General features: G+C 45.9%; 1 protein-coding gene across 2 annotated transcripts in view; it reads right to left on the bottom strand.

Annotated features, from left to right (window-relative positions):
- kdsr (3-ketodihydrosphingosine reductase) overlaps window positions 1–15731 on the bottom strand; it is a 52958-nt gene that overhangs the window by 17253 nt on the left and 19974 nt on the right. For both annotated transcript variants that reach the window (XM_085988694.1, XM_085988693.1), the window contains exons 6-7: window positions 10879–11070; window positions 3874–3957 (exon numbers count right to left, since the gene is read on the bottom strand). In XM_085988694.1, the coding sequence (XP_085844820.1) occupies window positions 3874–3957; window positions 10879–11070 (276 nt within the window). The remainder of the gene's footprint in view (window positions 1–3873; window positions 3958–10878; window positions 11071–15731) is intronic.

Below are 15731 nucleotides of genomic sequence, written 5' to 3' on the forward strand. Positions count from 1 at the left end.
CGCGCCACACATCAGCCCAAGCCTGATATTGTCCAGGTCTTGCTGTATCCAGGTATAGACTGCTTCATTTTCTGAGGAATTGCAAATGGAACTGAACACTCTGCAATCAACGAACATTCCCACTTCTGACCTTATGATGGAGGGAAGGTCATTGATGAAGTAGCTGAAGATGATTGGGTTTAGGACACCGCCCTGAGGAACACCTGCAGCAATGTTCTAGGGCTGAGATGATTGGCCTCCAACAACCACAACCAACATTCCTTTGTGCTAGGTATGACTCCAGCCAGTGGAGAGTTTCCCTGATTCCAATTTCTCTAGGGCTTCTTGATGCCACACTCGGTCAAATGCTGCCTTAATGTCAAGGGCAGTCACCTCTGGAATTCAGCTCTTTTGTCCAGGTTTGGCCCAAGGCTGTACCGTACCTGGGCAATTTTCCACATTGTCAGGTAGATGCAAGTGTTGTAGCTGTACTGGAACAGCTTGGCTAGAGTTGCGGCTAGTTCTGGACACAAGTCTTCAGCACTACAGCCGAGATGTTGTCGGGGCCTTTGCTGCACCCAGTGTGCTCAGCTGTTCCTTGGCATCACGTGGAGTGAATTGAATTGGCTGAAGACTGGCTTCTGTGATGGTAGGGACCTCAGGAGGAGGCAGAGTTAGATCATCCACTCTGCACTTCAGCCTTATCTTTTGCACTCACGTGCTGGGCTCCGCCATCATTGAGGATAACGATAACGAGGGCACAGATTTAAGGTGATTGGCAAAAGAACCAGAGGTGACACGAGGACAAACAATTTTACGCGTAGTTAGCATTTGGAATGCGCTGCCTGATAGGGTGGTGAATACAGATTCAATAGTAGCCTTCAAAAGGAAATTGAATAAATACTTGGAAGGCAAAAAAATTGCAGGGATGTGGGGAAAAACCAGGGGGTGTAGGACTAACTGGAATACTCTTCGAAAAGAGCTGGTGCAGTCTCGATGGGCTGAATAGCTTCCTTCTGTGCTATACTATTCAATAGGGATGTTCATGGAGCTCCCTCCTCCAGTTAGTTGTTTAATTGTCCACCACCATTCATTATTGGATGTGGGAGGACTGCAGAGCTTTGATCTGATCAGTTGGTTGTGGGATCGCTTAGCTTGGTCTATAGCATGCTGCTTCCGCGGTGTATTGAAGTCCCCCACCCAGAGTACATTCTGTGTCCTTGCTACCCCCAGTGCTTCTTCCAAATGCTGTTCAACATGGAGGAGTACCGATTCATCAGCTGAGGGAGAGCGGTAGGTGGTAATCAGCAGGAGGGTTCCTTGTCCATGCGTGACCTGATGCCATGAGACTTCATGGAGTCCGGGGTCAATGCTGAGGACTCCCAGGGCCACGCCCTCCTGACTGTATACCACAGTGACGCCACCTCTGGTGGGTCTGTCCTGCCAGAGGGACAGGGCATACCCAGGGATAGTGATGGAGGAGTCTGGGACGTTGGCTGAAAGGTATGATTCTGTTAGTATGACTATGTCTGACTGTTGCTTGACTAGTCCGTGGACAGCTCTTCCAATTTTGGCACAAGTCCCCAGATGTTAGTGAGTAAGACTTGAGGGTCGACTGGGCTGGGTGTGCTTTGTCGTGTCCGAATTAGATGCCTCGGTCGATGCTGGGTGATCCATCTGGTTAATTATATTTTATCATAGCAGTTTTGATACAACAGAGTGGCTTACTAGGCCATTTCAGAGGGCAGTTAGGAGTCAACCACGTTGCTGTGGGTCTGGAGTCACATATAGGCCAGACTGGACAAGGACAGCATTCCTTCCCTAAAGGACATTAGTGAACAGATGGGTTTTTAATGATAATACGGTAGTTTCATGGTCACCATTACTGACACTAGCTGTTTATTCCAGATTTATTTAATGAAGTACCTGATTTTAAATTCCCCAGCTGTCTTGGTAGGATTTGAACTCATGTCTCCGGATCATCAGTCAAGTCCCCGGATCATCAGTCAAGTCCCCAGATCGTTTCGAATCCTCCTAACCCTAATTAAAATTTTCCATAGGAGTGACTTTGTTTTTAGCTCATTTTCAATGGAGTTCTGCTTTCTTTGACACTTTCGGATTTGTTTGTATGGTTTATTCAACAAAACCCAGTCACTAATGGACCACCTTAGGATTTGTTTTTAAATATATGAACTGGAAATTTCTCACCACAGATTTAATTGATTCAATTCTTGAAGTACCCAAGACAGGCTCTGCTGGATAACAGAATCCCAATATTAAAAATATATTGTAAACAATTCACCATTAATGCCAAACACTACAATGCAGATAGTTGAGAGAAAATGTTGCTCGAAGTAAAGGGAATTACGGGTTACGGGGAGCGGGCAGGAAATTGGACAGGAGTCTAGGTTCGGAATGGTCATGGCCCTGTGGGTAGTGGAGTGGGCCCAGGGGCCGTGTAGCCTGGTTCTGCTCCTACTGTGTTCTAATTCTGTGTTAGATTTCAGGAGATGGTTTTATTCCTGTTCCTGGCTGGGGTGGAGATCGCCTTTACAGAAGGTAAGTACTGTAGAAAATATAGGGACAGAGTGATCCTGGACGAGTTTCGATCGCCTAGATGGGTCAGAGAGGAATTTCCCAGATTTTTTTCTCCCAAATTGGCCATTGGGTCTTTTATCTGGTTTTTCGCCTCTCCCGGGAGATCACATGGGCTCGGGTGGATGGAGAGTGATAGAAGATTTGAGGTTAGGATCAGATCAGCCATGATCTTATTGAATGGTGGAGCAGGCTCGAGGGGCCGATTGGCCTACTCCTGCTCCTGTTTCTTATGTTCTTATGTTGCAACACTTGATAGTTGGTATTACAAACACAGTGACTGATTAAGTTATTAGGAGGTAATCTTACTGAGGTTTACACTTGACCAACAAGGCAAGCTTGGATTAGAACAAAAGATTTGTAATACAGGTAGAGTATCCTTTATCTGAAAACCTTGGAACCAGCCGTGTTTCAGTTTTTGGAAAATTTCGGATTTCAGAAGGTATTTTATAAGACTGGGAAATTTGTCAGGGGTGGGGGTCGGCGGGGGGTCGGCAGGGGGGAAAAGAATATCGGACGGGCTGCCGCAGCTATCGGACAGGCCGCTGTATTGTTGGGTTCACTCTCCCGGTACCTCCTTCACACTGCCCGGCTCGGCCTGCAATCTCCTACCCAGGAGGGAACTCTGTGACCCTCTGCCCTGCTCAGCGTAAGTCGTGCGCCACTCTGGTCATGTCGTGCGCACGACTTACCCTGAACGAAAAAACTTTCGGTTTTTAGAGGTTTTCGGAAGTTCGGATAAAGGATAGTCTACCTGTATAGTAACTAGATTCCACTTAGGGGACCGTTTTAAAAGTCGCTTTCACTTCTACAACAAATACATAGCATTTAATAATACAAGCCTCAACACCCCTTCATCAAAAGAATATAGGTTTGTATAGTAAATTCCCATAAAACGAATTAAAAACAAATATTGTCCAGTGCCTGGAAAGTGTCCAAGGCAACCAGTGATCTTCTTTAGCACGAGAAAATCGTACATGTTCTCTGATTCTAACTTTTTACGGCTGCAGTTTTCTCAGTATTTTACTATGAGAAATTGCTTAAAATTCCTATGGAAAATGGGAAGATAAATAAATCTTATTTTTACTTTCAAAGAACAAAAAAGGAAAAATCGAAGAATCTGAAGCCACTCTCATGCACTTCCTTATAGGGCTGCAGAGGGGTCAAGAAGCACATCATCTGCTTTCTCAAGCACACATGGTGCTGGAGTGACCTAGAAAAGGGACAGAAAAATCTCCCCCACCCCTTTGTATAAAAAAAGCATCAGCCAGTTTCTTTTTTTAAAAATCTACCATTTACCTTGCCTTTATTCTCTTCTTGAAAGCCAGGCGTGTCTGTGTCAGGCGGGTAAGCAACTGTAATGTAGATATTGTATGGCTTCACCTAGAAATGTAAACAAGCAAAATTTTGGATAAAACACTCTACAATCAAATCTGGCAAGCTTGACATCATTAAAAAAAAGCTCTTCAATGAGCATCTATCCAAAAATCTATCGATCTCTGTCTTGGATATACTCAACGACTGAGCCTCCACAGCCCTCTAGGGTAGAAAATTCCAAAGATTCACCACCTTCCGTGAAGAAATTTCTCCTCATTTCCGTCCTAAATGGCCGACCCCCTATTCTGAGACTGTGACACCTGGTTCTAGACTCCCCAGCCAGAAGAAACATCCTCTCTGCATCTACCCTGTAAGAATTTTGTATGTTTCAATGAGATCACCTCTCATTCTTCTAAACTCCAGAGAATATAGGCCTAGTCTACTCAATCTCTCCTCATAGGACAATCTCCCCCCACCCCCCCCCCCCACCCAATCCCAGAAATCAGTCTGGTGAACCTTCGTTGCGCTCCCTCTATGGCAAGTATATCCTTCCTTAGGTAAGGAGACCAAAACTGGACACAATACTCCAGGTGTGGTCTCATCAGGACCCTATATAACTGCAATAAGATGTCTTTACTCTTATACTCAAATCCTCTTGTAATAAAAGGCCAACATACCAACCCGCCTACTTCTGGTTTTAACGGAGACAGGACAGGGGCGGGCGACTAACCCGCTCCCAGGGGGGCCGAACATCAACTTAAGTATTATATTGAGGCTGGAAGCCTCTCTTTTTTAACCTCCATTTTGTTTTTAACTGCATGCGGACAGGTTTTATACAATTTGTAAAACCCGGCAGTTAAAGCGAGGTGGGGGCTGATGCTTCCAGGAGGTAGCATAGTAGTTATATTATTGGATTTGTAATCTAGAGGCCTGGACAAATAATCCGGAGGCATGAGTTCAAATCCCACCACGGCAGCTGGGGAATTTAAATGCAGTTAATTAAATAAATCTGGATTATAAAAGCTACTATGGTGACCAAGAAAACTACCAGATTGTTATAAAAAACCCAGCTGATTCACTAATGCCCTTTAGGGAAGGAAATCTGCCATCCTTACCTGGTCTGGCCTACATGTGACTCCAGACCCACAGCAATGTGGTTGACTCTTAACTGCCCTCTGAAATGGCTGACCAAGCCACTCAGTTGTACCAAACCATTACAATAAAGTTACTGTGGGAATACCTTGACCACACAGACTGCAGCGGTTCACTGTCTCAAGGGCAATTAGAATCATAGAATGGTTACAGCACAGAAGGAGACCAATCGGCTCGTTGAGCCAGTGGAGGGATGGGCAACAAATGCCATCCTTGCCAGCGATGCCCACATCCCATAAGTGAATGAATAAAAAAAAGCGGCTTTATACCTATCTCCTGGATCCAGGGTCACTACCAACCCCCGTGATCTGAGACCACCTCATGAGGCCTTCCACCCGCCCCCGCCCCCACAATGATGCCGAGACAGGCCACAATCCTCCAGTAGCTGGCCACAATCCTCTCTTCCTCCCCACTACCAATCCCTGACCGACTCCCCCCACCCCCAATCGAATCTCCGATCCCTAACCGACTCCCCCACCCCCCATCCTTCCCTCTCTGCAGCTGCAGGCCTGCCTGCCCGCAGCCAGCCAACCTCTCAATTTGGCTGGCTGCGGGCAGGAAACTGAGGCCTCACATACAAATCAGGCAACTGCAGGAAACCTGGCCTCCGGGTTTCCCGCCCATCTCCCGAAACTTCTGGCCAATGTCTCACCAGCCCACTCTGAATTTAACTCTGTGCCTATTTAATTTTCTCATGTTAGGGAAAAGGGAGGGCAAAGGGTGAAGACTTAATGTAATCAATGAAACAGGTCCTTAAAATGGTATATCTAGTTACATTATTTCTTTTTAATTGATGCAATGAACATGTTGCAAATCTCCCATTGGGGCTGCTCACAACAAACTAGAGGATATTCTGTTTTATCCCATGCAACGGACAATACACTATCAGGGCCACTGATTTATGGCAAATTATGTTATTAGAGTATTACGAGGGTGTTGGCAGGGTTTTCTGGTTCAAATTTGTTGACTGGTGCCCATATTTGCACACAATTGTTTGATAGGAAGATGATTATATGGTGCATGAGATAATGCAATATTGCGCAGCTATATTTAAGCTATTCAGAATAAAAAAGTAAAAATTTAATGTAAAATAGGGAAAGTGACAAATTAAAATGGGCAGGGCCAGGACTGATGTCCTAGGGGGAGTGTTTGCTAGTGCTATGGGGGAGGGTTTAAACTAAAATGGCAGGGGGTTCGGAACCTGAGCGGGGAGACAGAGGAAAGGGAAACAAGGATAAAAGCAAAAGACAGGAAGGAGAAAAACCAAAAGTGGCAGACAGAGAAATCAAGGGTTTAAATCAAACATGGCCACAGTAAATAATAATTCTAAAAGATCTAAGAGCGTTAAAAAAAACCAAGCCTGAAGGCTTTGTGTCTTAATGCGAGGAGCATTCGGGATAAAGTGGATGAATTAGCTGCGCAAATAGAGGTAAACGAATATGATATGATTGGGATTACGGAAACATGGCTCCAGGGTGGCCAAGGCTGGGAACTCAACATCCAGGGGTATTCAATATTCAGGAAAGATAGCCAAAAAGGAAAAGGAGGTGGGGTAGCATTGCTGGTTAAAGAGGGGATTAACACAATTGTAAGGAAGGATATTAGCTCTGATGATGTGGAATCTGTATGGGTAGAACTGAGAAATACCAAAGGGGCAGAAAACGTTAGTGGGAGTGGTATATAGACCGTCAAACAGTAATGCGGAGGTCGGGGATGGCATTAAAAGGGAAATTAGAGAAGCGTGTAATAAGGGCACAGCAGTTATCATGGGTGACTTTAATCTACATATAGATTGGGCTAACCAAATTAGTAACAATACTGTGGGGGAGGAATTCCTGGAGTGCATACGGGATGGTTTCCTGGACCAATATGTCGAGGAACCCACTAGAGATCAGGCTATCTTAGACTGGGTATTCTGTAATGAGAAAGGATTAATTAGCAATCTTGTTGTGCGAGGCCCCTCTGGTCTAGCGATCATATGATGGAATTCTTCATTAAGATGGAGAGTGAAGTAGTTGACTCAGAGACTAGGGTCCTGAATTTAAATAAAGGAAACTATGATGGGATGAGGCACGAGTTGGGTAGGATTGATTGGGGAATGTCACTCAAAAGGGTTGATGGTGGATAGGCAATGGCAAACATTCAAAGATCGCATGGATGAACTACAGAATTTGTTCATCCCAGTTTGGCATAAAAATAAAACAAAAAAGGTGACTCAACCATGGCTAACAAAGGAAATTAGGGATAGCATAAGATCCAAGGAGAGAACATATAAATTGGTTAGAAAAAGCAGTAAACCTGAGGATTGGGAGCAGTTTAGGATTCAACAAAGGGGGACAAAGGGATTAATTAAGAGGGGGACAATAGAGTATGAGAGTAAGCTTGCAGGGAACATAAAAACTAACTGTAAAAGCTTCTATAGCTATGTGAAGAGAAAAAGATTGGTGAAGTCAAGCGTAGGTCCCTTGCAGTCAGAATCAGGGGAATTTATAATGGGGAACAAAGAAATGGCAGACCAATTAAATACATACTTTGGTTCTGTCTTCACAAAGGAGAACACAAATAACCTCCCAAAGATGTCAGGGAACACAGGGTCTAATGAAAGGGAGGAACTGATAGAAATCAGTATTTGTAGGGAAATGGTGTTAGGGAAATTGACGGGATTGAAGGCCGATAAATCCCCAGGGCCTGATAATCGACATCCTAGGGTACTTAAGGAAGTGGCCATAGAATCAGTAGATGCATTGCTGGTCATCTTCCAAAATTCGATAGACTCTGGAACAGTACCCATGGATTGGCGGGTAGCTAATGTTACCCCACTGTTCAAAAAAGGTGGTAGAGAGAAAACGGGGAATTACAGACCGGTAAGCCTGACATCGGTAGTGGGGAAAATGCTAGAGTCCATTATAAAAGATGCAATAGCAGAGCACTTGGAAAAGAGTGACCGGATCGGACAAAGGCAACATGGATTTACAAAAGGTAAATCGTGCTTCACTAATCTACTGGAATTTTTTGAGGATGTAACTGGTAACAATAGATAAGGGAGAACCAGTGGATGTGGTGTATTTGGACTTTCAAAAGGCTTTCGATAAGGTCCCGCATAAGAGATTAGCGTGCAAAGTTAAGGCACATGGAATTGGGGGCAAGGTATTGACTTGGATAAAGAACTGGTTGGCAGACAGAAAGCAGAGTTGGAATAAACGGCTCTTTTTCCGAGTGGCAAGCAGTGACTAGTGGGGTACCGCAGGGATCAGTCCTTGGACCCCAGCTATTCACAATATATATTAATGATCTGGACGAGGGAACTAGATGTAATATCTCCAAGTTTGCAGACGACACAAAGCCAGGTGGGAGTGTGTGCTGTGAGGAGGATGCCGAGAAACTCCAGTATGATTTGGACAGGTTGGGTGATTGGGCAGAAGTGGCAGATGCACTATAACGTGGATAAATGCGAGGTTATCCACTTTGGTGGCAAAAACAAGGCGGCAGATTATTATCTGAATGGCAATAGATTGGGAGAAGGGGAAGTGCAACGAGACCTGGGCATCCTTGTGCACCAGTCGCTGAAGGTAAGCATGTAGGTGCAGCAGGCGGTTAAGAAGGCACATGGTATGTTGGCCTTCGTAGCGAGGGTTTGAGTACAGGAACAAGGATGTCTTGCTGCAGTTGTACAGGGCCTTGGTGAGACCACACCTTGAGTATTGTGTGCAGTTTTGGTCGCCTTATCTGAGGAAGGATGTTCTTGCCATGGAAGGAGTGCAGCGAAGATTCACCAGGCTGACACCTGGGATGGCAGGAATGACATATGAGGAGAGATTGGGTCGATTGGGCTTGTACTCACTGGAGTTTAGAAGAATGAGAGGGGATCTCATTGAAACTTATAAAATTCTAACAGGACTAGACAGGCTAGATGCAGGAAGGATGTTCCCGATGGTCGGGGAGTCCAGAACCAGGGGTCACAGTCTAAGGATATGGGGTAAGCCATTTAGGACAGAGATGAGGAGGAATTTCTTCACCCAGAGAGTGGTGAACCTGTGGAATTCTCTACCACAGAAGGCAGTAGAGGCCAATTCATTAAATATATTCAAGAAGGAGTTGGATATATTTCTTAAGGCTAAAGGGATCAAGGGATATGGGGAGAAAGCAGGGACAGGGTACTGAGTTTGGATGATCAGCCATGATCGCATTGAATGGCCTACTCCTGCTCCTATCTTCTATGTTTCTATGTAAAATGAAAGTTAATTAATTGAAAAGTAACTATACTTGAATATTTTTATGAGTGTTTTAGGAAGAGAATGAGAATTAAATTCTGAAACATGAAATATCAAAATGCCTTAATGACGACATAATTTTTTTTAAAATTCAGAGTAAATATTTTTATACAATGTTCAATGGCTTTACACACACAGTCAGAACATATGGTCTCTTGCTCTCATCTGTCTGTTAGCTTCCTGTTAGAGTGCCATCTACTCGCAGGACAGGGAAACAACAGGCAAATGTGGAATTTCCACAGGAAATGTTTACTTAGTTTTCATTGGAGCGTGACCCATTTAAGAATATATACATGCATATTTGTACACAGATTCTTATCTACCTACTGCAAGATGAAAAAAAGCATCAATATGTCCATCCGTCAAGATGGGTTTGACAGTTTTCCTCCATTCATGTCCTTCTTTCCAACTCTCTCACCATTTCGTAGCTCAAAAGAAACAAGCAACAATCCTGCTCTATCACCTTGTCAAAAATCACTATTTAGCTAGCTGCTGTACACACAAAGAATGGTCTGCGGTAACGTTGCCAATCCTCCACTCCCCACCCCCCCAAATTCCAGAGAGAGAAGTGCCTATGAGGAGAACTTAATTTGAACCTTCGACTAAGGCAGGCCCAAAAATAAGAGAAATTTCTGCTAGTGTTCGCCGTCATTCTGCCTTTGAAACTGACCACAACTTCGGATTTGGTGCAGGCGCTTGCGGAAATCCCAAAGTTACGGTCTCTCAATGACCGCTCCGAAACTGGCTGTGCTCTGTCTGCCCCCCCCCCCCCGAGCCGGCAATCAGCAAAATCTCGGAAATCATTGAAACGGACAAAAGTAAGTACGCTGCTAATTTCCCCACTAAAAGTTAGACCCAAAGGGATTAGGTATAACTGGGGTTTTAACAGCGTATTGACTGCTAAACAAATGTTAAGGGCCTGGAAAACTAATTTTAATTTTATGCAGTGTGAAATTTGTCCATTTTAATAAAAATTTAAATTAAAAGAAACTGTTCAAAAGAATTTTTAATTTTTAAAAAAAGTTTGGCCATCTTTATTTCTGGTTTGCCTTTTCCCCATGCGAGTCCCAAACTTTCTTTTTCTCTCTAACTATTTTAAAAGTTAGAATTTTAAGAGCTTACTCATTGCCTTGTTCGCTGTCTGAGAATTCTGCCTTTTGATTGGCTGCTTAGACAGCCCATTGACGTCACAGCAGTTTGAACAAGGGAATCCCCATTGCAGTCCATTGAACTGAATTGAAGGTTGGAAAACCCAAGCTTTGACACAGGGATTGAGATCTCCTTGTTTGGAGAGATCCTTGTGTGAAGCTACTTCGGGGCCAGCAGCCAACACCTTTGCTTTGCTGCTGACTGCAAATTCTGGGCCTGCACGTTCTAGAAAAAGGCTGGAAACATAGTCCAGCATGACTCAAGAAATCATGGAGGCCACAAACATCTGCTATTTAAAAGACAGCATTAGCCCTTGACGATTTCAAACAGCAAAGTCAACACTAATTTGCTGTATCTGTAGAGAAAAAACAAAGTACTAGTAGATGTGGTACAAATTAAATGTTGATGTACGTACCTCCATTTGCAGAGATTCAGCCAATCCACGCAGAGCAAATTTGGATGGAGAGTAGGCGGTGTATCCGAATAACCCCACTTGTCCTGCCTGTGAGGACACAAACACTATCCTTCCCATCCTCCTTTCCTTCATGGTGTGAATGACTGCTCGAGTAGGATAAACACTACCCAGATAATTGATTTCCATTAACCTCTGGGAGAAAAACAATACTCAGCCATTTAAACTGTCCAGATAAATTTAAAATACAAAACTTTGCAATACTTAATATACACAAAGATAGATGTCAACCTTGTACACTGAGACAGGGTTTTGAACCCAGAAGTTGACATTTAAATGTTGAAAATCTGCAGAACTACCAGTCTTAAGTCACTTTCAGTCCAGTAAAATGTATGTACCTTCCTGGCTCCTGTGCTTGGTGAGACAGGAAAAGGATACAGGTGGTGTCTCAGCAATTCACAAAATGCCATTGCTACTGGCAAAGTGACATGCTTACCACAAACTCCAGGGCTGCACTGCATGAACAACACCTGGACTACAGTATGGACTATCCAGCACGTATTTACAGTTTGGAGTGGTCATCTTTTTGGGGTGGCGTCAGCTTCTTTAAACCCACTGAGTCAAGCTTTGGTAGTTATCGAAGTTGGCATGTATATGAATCACCTATGACTTGGCGGATACCATATTTGTTAGTTGTCTTAAACATAAAGGGCTCGATTTTGCCACTGGGGCGGGCTGCGGGACGTGTCAACCGCTTTTCGTCTTAGCCACCCGACTCCAATTTGATGTGGGAAAAAGATGCGATTTTCCCCTAATTGAGCAATTGATTTCCAGCGTGTGGGAACCCCTGGTCCACTTAGTCTCTCCATCCTGAAAGTCGCCTCCGTTGACGTCATCAGTGCTTCTGGATTTAAGGCCTGCAAGCAGCCTTGCTTCTTCTGCAGACTGCAAACCTTATGCCCTTTGCTGTAATAGATTCCTCCAGCCAATATGTCCAGCAGTAGGCCAAAGTCTGCACCAAGGTTCGATGACGCCGCCCTGCAAGCTCTGGTGGAGGGAGCAAGAGGAAATAAGGAGGTGCTCTTCCCTTCCCCAGGGAGGAAGAAGCCTTCCCAGCAGACGAAAGCTGTGTGGATGCAAGTGGCCCAGGAGGTCAACTCTTTGTCTATGTGCCGCAGAACCTGGCTGCAGTGCAGGAAGAGGTTTCATGACCTTCTGCGCACTGGAAAAGTGAGTATGATTTTCCCATCACCCTCAATCTGATCCCCATTGCCTCTCCTCACCAGCACTCAGCTTTAGCAACCTCTTCCTCCGCATCCCACTTGACACTGACATCCCTGCACCCTTACCCTCTCTATGGTCACATTCACCTAACTATTCGACTATGCAGCCCTCATACTCCCTATCGCTGTGATGCTATGAAAACAACTTGCAACACACAGTGAGGGCCTTGGTCTTGCCACCTCACTCCATCTTTGTCTCCTTCTAGCCATCAATGATATGGATTCCCTACACTCACCCCTTCATTCTCACTCAAACTCCACTTGTCTCCCTCATTGCAGGAAAAGAGAGCTCACAATAAGAGGGAAAGAGCGAGGACATGAGGAGGGCCACCCTCAGTAGCCCAGCTCACCCCCTGGGAGGAGGCGGCCCTGGAGATCGTGGGAGTGGAGGAGGATGCGCAAGTGGGGGAGGGACAGGCGGGTGCATCAGAGCAAGCTGGTGACAGAATAGTTTATCATCTCTCTCATTGACATTGCATGAGTCACTGATAATGATTCTGATGCTCTAACAGATTGAATATTGCAGATGATCAAAAGTCAATGTGCATGTAACCTTGGCCTCATCTCTGACTCGTTCCTTTACTCCCCCACAGGACAATCGAAAGCCCCCGTCCCCACTATCCAGGAGGAACAGCCTGAGCCTCCAGACTCCTCAGAGGAAGCGGCAACCTCTGAGGGCACAGCGTCAGCAGAATTCAGCGCACCCAGCACCAGCGCAGACACTCACACCTCGGTGGTACCTTCGCGAGATAGTGCAGTGTTATCACCTGGTGTATCACAGCTCACAAGTGAGCATCAGCAGATGGTGAAGACAGGGACAGCAGTGGAGAGTCCTAGACACTCTGCCTCCAGGTCCATCCAGAAGAAGAGCGGTGCTGGAACTCCAGGAAGAGGTGCAGGAGTCTCTGGCAGGTTTTGTCTCCAGGGTCGCTGCGAGTGTGGAGCGAATGGAGGAGTCCATCGCTAACATGAGCAGAGCCTTTGTGGAGGCATTAGCACATGAACGCATCACCGGGGAGAGGCTGGCTACGGCCGGGGAGAGGCTGGCTACGTCCATGGAGGAGCTTAGTCGCCAGGGTATTGAAAACATGGTATTTGTTCAGAATAGACTGACATCTCTTGAGGAGCGATGGTCAGCTCTTGAGCAAACAAACCAGACCTTCAGGCAAGTCCTCGGGAGTAGGACTTCCAGTACAGAAACGGGTCCTCATGGCCCCCCTGAATTGCAGCAAGGTGCTGTCAAGCCACTGGCTAGCTCTGAAGTGGGGCTGACCCACGAGAGGGATGTTGGTGGAATACAACAAGAAAGTGGGGGCCCCTCTCCAAGCACTCACACAACCATGCCACTGCAGAGCCCTCGGTCAGAGCCCCACCAGAGTCCCCACCCAACTGAGATTGGCATTTCAACCCCTGCACAGCCGCAGGAGCAGCAGACTGTTGCCGAGTCCTCAGAGGCTCGCAATACCAGAGGATGCCCGCCAAAGGTGTCGAGGCAGGAGCAGCAAGAAAGTGTGCAGGGGGCCTCCACATCTGCTGAAGCCACAGGGGAAGCACCACGTAGGAGCACGCGTAAGAGGAAGAGAATACACAAGTAGTCACTTGGGTGTAATGTGTTTATTTTTAAAATGCCACCAGTTGCTTATTGTCATTAAAAAATTCTGATGGCAAACTGTTGCAGTTGTGGAGTGTGTCATTTCGCAAATGGGACTTCCACATTGAGGGCTTAGGGCAACTTGCAATTACATAAGAACATAAGAAATAGGAGCAGGAGTAGGCCAATCGGCCCCTCGAGCCTGCTCCGCCATTCAATAAGATCATGGCTGATCTGATCCTAACCGCCAATCCACTATCACAGAACCATCTCCTGAATCTAACAGAATTAGACACACGAAATAGGAGCAGGATCAGGCTACACGGCCCCTGGGCCCGCTCCGCTACCCACAGGGCCATGACCGATCCGAACCTAGACTCATGTCCAAATTCCTGCCCGCTCCCCGCAACCTTTAATTCCCTTTACTTCTAGGAAACTGTCTATTTCTGTTTTAAATTTATGTAATGATGTAGCTTCTACAGCTTTTTGGGGCAGCATATTCCATGGACCTACCACCCTGTGAGTGAAGTAGTTCCTCCTCATCTCAGTTTTGAAAGAGCAGCCCCTTATTCTAAGACTATGCCCCCTAGTTCTAGTTTCACCTATCATCGGGAACATCCTCCCCACATCCACCCGATCCAACCCCTTCACAATCTTATATGTTTCAATAAGATCGCCTCTCATTCTTCTGAACTCCAATGAATAGAGTCCCAATCTACTCAACCTCTCCTCATATGTCCATCCCCTCATCCCCGGGATTAACCGAGTGAATCTTCTTTGTACTGACTCGAGAGTAAGTATGTCCTTTCTTAAGTATGGACACCAAAACTGTACGCAGTATTCCAGGTGCGGTCTCACCAATACATTGTCAGTATGGTGGTCAGAGTGATAGGAATCCACAGGTTCTTGGCCATTGTCGATGGTCTGACAAGAAGGTGCAAGGCAAAAGTGTTTGATTGTGCAGGCTAAGCAAATCTGGCCAACATGAGTGCGTCCCTTGCATCCCGAGCAGCAATGTGGTCGCGCGCTGGCGCCTTCTGGCCTGTGCAGCTTCAGGTGGGTGAGCAGCAGCTTGGCGCTCCTATTGTTGCTGCTGCTGCTGGTGTTGTTCATGGTTCTGCTGCTGCCACGGCTGGTCTTCGTCCGAATCTGATGTCCAGGAGGAAAGGAAATAAATGTTTCCCATCTTCTGGTATATACCTCAGTTGAGGAAGTGCTCATTCAAGGTGGGGGAGAGGGGTTTCCCAGGAGGTCACACGGGAGATGGGTGTCAGGCCCCAAACTTCCACAACAATGGGTATGCTTGCTAAAAGTTCCCCCAGACCCGAGACAACAAAATTCTGCCACCTGCAAATGAAGATTGCTGAAAACTCCTTTTTAATGGTGGAGCTGCAGCGGTTAGTAAGCAATCCACTTGTGCTGCTGCCAGGTTTCACAGGAGGCGTGCAGCACATGGGAAAAGTGTTAAAATCAGAAAGGCCTCTCAAAATGAGATTATAGAGACACTTAATTGGTTAAGGGCCTTAAGGGCCTATCCCGCCTCTTGGAGACAGGGTCAGAAAACTTGCATGTGGGAAAATTGCTTGGAGGCGGGTTGGAAGCAGGATCAGGCCCGCCCGCCAGTTTTTGCGATTTTAACACCTCACATGCCTCCAATCCCGCCTCCTCGGGCCTGGAAAAATCGAGCCCAAAGAATCCAAAAAGCACTCTTCATGAGATGACAATTTCAACTGTGCCATTGTGGGGAGTCAGGTGTAAACCAGGCACTCCTAAACAAGGAGGGGCCAAAAAAGAGACAAAGACAACTTCTCTGTGCACTTCTTAGCAGTTACTTCTGAGCCAGAAGAGGCGCTGGCAGCAGTTCACTTGCCATTCTTCAGGCCTTGGCCACAGATAATGTTTACATCAAGAAAGGAAGAGAGGCAAAAACAGCTGGTTTTACTTGTGACATAGCTGGCAGATAGGATAGATTTCCAGTCATC

This window comes from Somniosus microcephalus, chromosome 5 (assembly GCF_052327205.1).
Source record: "Somniosus microcephalus isolate GS21.2 chromosome 5, FLI_Smic_1.0, whole genome shotgun sequence".
Lineage (NCBI taxonomy): Eukaryota > Metazoa > Chordata > Chondrichthyes > Squaliformes > Somniosidae > Somniosus > Somniosus microcephalus.